The sequence below is a fragment of the Morus notabilis genome, unplaced genomic scaffold (assembly GCF_000414095.1).
Source record: "Morus notabilis unplaced genomic scaffold, ASM41409v2 Scaffold365, whole genome shotgun sequence".
Classification (NCBI taxonomy): domain Eukaryota; kingdom Viridiplantae; phylum Streptophyta; class Magnoliopsida; order Rosales; family Moraceae; genus Morus; species Morus notabilis.
This window is the reverse complement of record NW_010362906.1, coordinates 113,874-120,462: the sequence shown is the minus strand read 5'-3', so window position 1 is coordinate 120,462 and position 6,589 is coordinate 113,874. Positions and strand designations below refer to the sequence as shown.

Genomic DNA, 6,589 nt, shown 5'->3' with positions numbered 1-6,589 from the left:
TAATACACTAAAAAAAAGTTTAGTCTTCATATAATAACAGAGAAAGCAAGTGAAAATTTCCTTAGACTAATAACAAAGACTAATGCCATATTAATTTGCTAGTGAAAGCTTTCACAGAGACTTAACCTTGCATATTTATTATTATTATTATCCAAGATTATACAAGTAGAAAGAATATCGCTTTGATTTTTAGACAGAGACTGGTAGAGAAACACCATCAAGAACAAAGAACATTATTCTACAACACTGACAAACCGATTCAACCCCAATCCATCTACAAGATATAATAATCACAAAGAAAAAAACAATGAAGCAATCGCAATTGAAGGATCTGCCTTATCGCACAGCATCGTGTCATATCAGTGCCGTTATGGACGATGGTATACATATTTTGTCCTAGGATCCACAATTAGACCCTTACCTCCGTTCACCTCTAAATCATGCCTGCGTAATAATGCCCATCGAAACATTAGAATCAAACATCTGAATTCTAGTCACATAGTAGCAACGACGTGCAATAGGGGGAATCAAAAACACTATGAAGGTCTGCAGGACCAGCCTTTCATCACAGGCAGCTGGCCATTATCCAACACGTCGGTTTAAGGGAAAGACAAACATTTTTCAAACGGGTGCAGGCAAGGGAAAACATGACACGCTTTTGACACACTTTCAAAGGAAAGATTGAAGACTATTGCTGCAGATTACTCGAGAAAGAGAGAATAAATATGCAGAAACAAGAAAAAAGAGAGTTCGACTCAACTGGAAAACAAAGTCAGGAATTGTCAACTGCTCCCGAGGAACATATCTGAAAAGCTGAAGAAGCCGATCAACGTATACTACTTTCTTCCATACCTAGGAAAATATCAGAAACGTCCAATTACAGCAGACTTCCGAGGAATCTTATAAACGCAAACCAATCAAACAAAAATAGGCATACCACATTGTCAACAAACAATTGCAATGCGAATACAGCAGCCTTAAGTCCAAAGGTTGGATGGAGAACATAAATTGCCTACCATTGAAAAAAAAAATCAGAATTATAATGAAACAAACACATGCATAACTGCTACATACTGTATAGTGAGATAGAGAAAGTTAGCAAGTTCTATACATGCAGATTACGCTGGTGTTTCCGTCCAAGTATTTGTTGTAATCTTCTCATCCATCCAAGGTCTGGCTGACTGTTTCAGAAGCATATATTAATCTAATTAGCAAAACAGCATTACTTCTAAGAAGCTTCACTTGCAAATAAAACCATCCACAAACACATAGCACGCCAACTCTGATGGTAAGCCGCATAATAACGCTTACATCTGTAAAGATGCTGCCGAGTGAAAGTATACAATAGTATAAGGCTTCTGTATCAAAGGCTCAAATTCCTGCACTCAGTAAGCAAGAAGAACAAATGAGCAAACAAATAATCTGACCAGTACGTACGTATCTGTGACATTATATCTAAAATGACAATAGTAGAATTAGAAGCAATTTCATTACCTTAATCACATAGAGCACAAATCGCTCCAGATCAAGACATCGCAGCAGAAAATGAGCTCCCACGACAACCATTACAGGTCTACCTTCACTGTCAACCCCACCGCGGTAACTGAAATAAAGAGCATAAATTTATATGCAATTCAATGTTAACATCAACCCAAGACCACTAAGAACATAATAACTTACACAATTTTCATCTCTGCAATCTCAGAGAGATTAAGAGAGTTTGCCTTAGCAAGATATCGCGAATGAAGTGAGTATTCTTCAGCAGCAGACAATGGAGGTCCACCAAGGTCACCAAATCCAAGCAGTTTAGCGCAATTGAATCCACTTCGTGCTTGAGCAGTTTTTTCCCATTGTTCCTTGCGTCTTTGGTCTGGGTCTTTTATTAATGACATGAAGGCGGGATCCAAATAGGTATCCAAATATGACGAGTTTCTATGAGTGAAAATCACAAGTAACACCAGTTAGTGTCTTTTCACACAAAAAATAGGCTAGATAACCACAAAATAAACAGATCATATGTGTGAGGAAAATTATGAAATTTTATACCAAAAGTACCAAATTACCAACAGTTATTTACGTTATTCATTCCATCACACAAGCATAAAGTGCTGTGGCATCTGCCTTCAGTAACCATTTTCACACTGTTTATCCAACTTTCAGGAATAGATAAATGAATGGTATGTACGAATCTGCAGCATTAAGAGCGATTGGTCGTATATACACTCATATCTTTGTATTGATGAGTCATTTGAATATGTCCCATTAATGATGAAATTGCTAACCAATAATCATCAAAATGCAGCAGAAACATAGATGATAATATATCAAAGACAAATTGAAATCTCCTGACCTTCGAACCAAGCTAACATCACTGACAGGTAGATCTATTGGAGCCTCAGTAGGCTTTGGAATAGTCTTTTTGGGCAATGGCTTGATCCTAATTTTACGTTCATCAATAATTGTCTCTCCATTTTCATCTCCGACATCAGCAGGTAGTTTTGAAAAGGCAATCTCCTCTTCATGCTTATCTCGAGGAAAATAAAGCGGGAGCAATCTATATGAGGACAATGATAATGAAAACAATGAGTCCTCAATCTTTTATCAGAAACAGTCATATGCTGAAATAAGTTGCATACTCCAGTCTGCAAGTTAAGGAGAAAAAGAAACTAATTCAAAACCTTTTATATATCTCAGTGTCAGATGAGGTAGTAGTACAGAAAACAACAGCCTTGATTTTATCTTTCTGCTTTTCAAGAAATCGCCGCACAGTCCCTGAAAAAAAGAAGAAAATAATACACTAGTCAGAAAGAGAACAAATATAAATTCTACGGTTATCAGAACCAAATGACTAAAGTTCATTCTGATGGTGGATTTGTATTTTTGCATGATAACATGAGAAAAGAGCGAGCTAGTACTTTTACAGTAGGTTTTTCCTACACCGTACAAATAGTTAGTTAGATAATGTACAAGATCTGACGTTACAAAATCATCACGAGAGATTCATACTGCCAAAGATAACAGGAAAATACCACAAGAAAAAAAAAAGTTAAAAAGTGCAACAAGCAGCAAAGTAACTCACTTATAGCAACATGGGCAGCTGGTTCACGAGGATAGTTCTTAGTCTCTGTATATATGCAGCCCATTGCAATGCTACATTCATACATTCAAATCAAAATCAGCTCCAAACTGAACAAGACCATAGGCAGAAGCGAAAAAAGTTAACAAGCTAGAAAAGGAACCTTTGTAATCCATTTTCAATAAGAAGTTCGAGGCAAGACCGATAGCAGTGGCTCAGAGCATTTTCTGCAGCAGTATGGTACTTTACTGCATACTTAGGACCTACAGTATGGATAACCCTCCTGGAATATTTTAAAAAAAAATAATAATAAATAAATATATAAATACAGGAACACTTCAGATAACCAATAATGTCCACCGCATAAGGAATAATTGAGATAAATAACAAGAAGGCAACATATAAAACAACGAGGGAGAAAAAGAATAAAGAAAGACGTTAATATATAATAAGTGAGATATATGATTGATCACTAACATGATCAATGGAGAAGCATCTTATATCACAAAATAACAATTTGATAGATGCTATGTAATCAAATCAGATGACCAACTAAAGAAGTACACATGCACCTAAGCTGACATATTTCCATCATAATTACTAGGGAAACAAAATGGCTATAAGATCTCAACGGATATACGGTTGCAAAATTATGCCTTGAAACAATAGGAAAGAGAAATCGGCCTTTTACTCTAAAATCCTATTGACAAGAATGCATCGAGATACCCACCTAGCAGGAAGGTCGTATGCATTTGTAACTTTAGCCATCCCTGTTCGACAGCCACCCTGGCATAAACAAGGACATACCAAATAAATCAAAGCTTTATTCTAATTGATTTCACCACAAACTATGCATAAGTTAGCAATAAGCATTGAAATTTCATATTAGTTTCACATGTAGTATTCCACACTTTCATTATAAGAGCCTTATTGTGTCATGGCATTTTGAGCGATCTAAAGTGAAATTCATATAGCCGACCCCAATTAGTTGGGATTAAGGCTTGTTGTTGTAAATCCCACGTCCAACGGAGGCTAATCCAAGAGTGCTCAAGCACACACACAGACCAAAAAAAAAAAAAAAAGATATTAACAAAAGGAACTGAAGGTTCAATACCAATGTAGCACATTCTTCTGCAAGACCAGGTCCAGCTGCAGCATGCAAGCCAGGGCTGCTGTGGGCTTCATCCAAGCTCTGATAATCATCCAATTGATGAACATATTAGGACTTAAGCCTAACTCATATAAAACCAGACAGTTTTCATAGTTTTTATTGATCTCTTAAATAGTTAAATTCAGGGTCTTTAAGGTCTCTAAAGGCTGTTAAATCTTGATACTTTCCACCAAATTCTGACTCCGATATATATAAAAGATAAACATATAAAACCATAAAATCCGGTATTATAAAAACTTAAAAGTTTGTTCTCCTCTAAAATAGATAATATCCCAGTTGTTTCATAAACCATTCTCATAACAACTCTGTGGCTGACCTCGTTTGTGGAATTCACAACAGCATCCACTTCTAGATTCCACGGATTCCCTCTCCAGAGATATATCTTTGAATTAATTTCATGATCAACGGGAAACCTTGAGACCATGTCATTGCTACTACTCTCTGCCCCAGATGAAGATGTCAATGGATCGGGGAAGTATGAAGTAGAAAATGAAGGATCTTCATTCCCGAATTCCAAAGACGATCTATACTCCGAGTCACTCCACCGCGGAACTTGATCCAAGCTGACAACATAATCCACATTGTCGGTTGGCGATCCACCTCGGGTCATGGTGGCGGCTGTAGCCGCAGTCCTATACATTCTTAGCAACGCACAACGCTCAACTATAATTCCACTCTTGTAGTGAATAGTTCTACCATTTACACCAATATTTTCTCCAGATCAAAACTTCCTCCAAACAAATTCTACAAATTTCACATCCAAACCGAGCCCAGAAAACCCTGGAAAACCATGAAATACCCATGAGATTGATCAAATATCCCACTGCCAAATTCAAATAAAAATATAAGAATAATAATAATTCAACACCATTGACGAACCCCCAGGTACTAATGTACGAACAACAAGTCATAGTTGAACAATTTGCAAACTTTTTTCCCCAATTAACCATCATAAATCCAACTACTAACTTGAATAATAAACTGGGAAACCCACAAATCCCACGTACGAGAGAAATACCTATTACGGATTAGTCCAATTCCATTTCGATAGAATAAAAGATGTACGGAAGAAATCAAAATGCAAAATTTTGCATAAGATTGGAGGAAAATCGAAGAATCTACCCCAATTATTACAGCTCAAGAAAAACAAATTGCTTAAATAACAGCTCAATTCAAACAAGCCTTCAGCATACAATCAAATGGATTATTCCTCAAGCCCTAGCCTGGAATTTTCCCAGAAAATGAAAAACAACAAATTGGGGACAAACTAAAAGCTTCAAGAAACCCTAATAATTGTTGGAGAAGAAAGAGAGTACCTGGGACTTTTGAGTCTGGTAATCGGAATTGGTTTTTCGTTTATTATTATTAATTTTATTTTCCTTTTTTATCCGTAGGAAATGTGAGTTTTTTTTTTTTTTTTCTTTGTAATGGGGAAATACAACTATATATTTGCTGGGTCGATGAGCTAGCAAGGATCTTAGGATCATTTGTGCGAAAAAAGAGATTACGCGTAAAAATTTAACATACTGTGCATTTTATAAATAAAAATTGTTTGATTTATTTGTCTTTTTGTGTTGATTGACTTCGAATATCAACACCACCCCCTGCATCTCTTCTGATTTCCAAATGAAGCATATAATCATTGCAATGATTTACTATATATAAATGAAAAATGTTATAAATTAGTAGAAATACTAAGGATTAAAAATTACCATGATTCGTGTGCCTGAAAATATATAAGTGCCATTTGGAAAATGTATTTGAATTATTATTTAAATTTAAATTTAAATTTTTTTAAAGAATTATTGACATAAATTATTTTTATTTAAAGAATTATGATTTGAATATGTTTCAATATGTTTCTTATTTATCATTTACCAAAAACAAAAGCCAAAAACAAAAGAGAGAAGAAAATAACTTACTTTGATCCAGTAGAAAATGCGTTCTTGATCATTTTTTAATTCAGTAGACAATGTATTCTTTGTCATTTTTTATTTTTTGTTAATCTAAGATAACAGCTTTAATTAAATTTTATATTGTTTGTATTCCACAGAAAAAATTATTGAATTTACCTTTATGAGTGCATGAGTGAACTTTTATTCCTTATTCTTGATAAATACCTTTTTATTAATGTAATTATTTAACTAAAAATTTATGAATCAATAATAAATAGTAAAAATCCTGACTCATTCACTTTTAAAAAATATTTATTAAGATTATGCTACGCCACAATATTATTGTCTTTTAAAAATGAGAACATCATTTTGTCGTATTCCACAAATAATTGTCGTTGCTGGAAATAATGTCGAGAAATCTACAGAAATGCTCAGCTAGTGAAAGAG

At 34.8% G+C, this 6,589-nt stretch overlaps 1 protein-coding gene across 1 annotated transcript; it reads right to left on the bottom strand.

Moving 5' to 3' along the window:
- Positions 1 to 116: 116 nt before the first annotated feature.
- On the bottom strand, positions 117 to 5,883 carry LOC21400244 (protein GDAP2 homolog). Its single transcript, XM_010103188.2, has 15 exons — positions 5,564 to 5,883; positions 4,564 to 5,027; positions 4,191 to 4,268; positions 3,807 to 3,862; positions 3,240 to 3,359; positions 3,080 to 3,150; positions 2,679 to 2,772; positions 2,351 to 2,554; positions 1,681 to 1,932; positions 1,495 to 1,603; positions 1,312 to 1,379; positions 1,112 to 1,181; positions 938 to 1,012; positions 761 to 852; positions 117 to 444 (listed from the first exon to the last, which is right to left on the bottom strand). The coding sequence occupies exons 2-15, from the start codon at positions 4,885 to 4,887 to the stop codon at positions 369 to 371; spliced, it is 1,689 nt and encodes a 562-aa protein (XP_010101490.1). The 5' UTR covers positions 4,888 to 5,027; positions 5,564 to 5,883; the 3' UTR covers positions 117 to 368.
- Between the last annotated feature and the right edge of the window lie 706 nt (positions 5,884 to 6,589).

Coding starts and splice junctions, on each gene's coding strand:
- LOC21400244 (XM_010103188.2), bottom strand. CDS start 4,887: ATGTATAGGACTGCGGCTACAGCCGCCACCATGACCCGAGGTGGATCG. Junction 2,773..3,079: donor AGCTGCCCATGTTGCTATAA/GTGAGTTACTTT, acceptor TCTTTTTTTCAG/GGACTGTGCGGCGATTTCTT. Junction 1,933..2,350: donor GATGTTAGCTTGGTTCGAAG/GTCAGGAGATTT, acceptor TTTCACTCATAG/AAACTCGTCATATTTGGATA.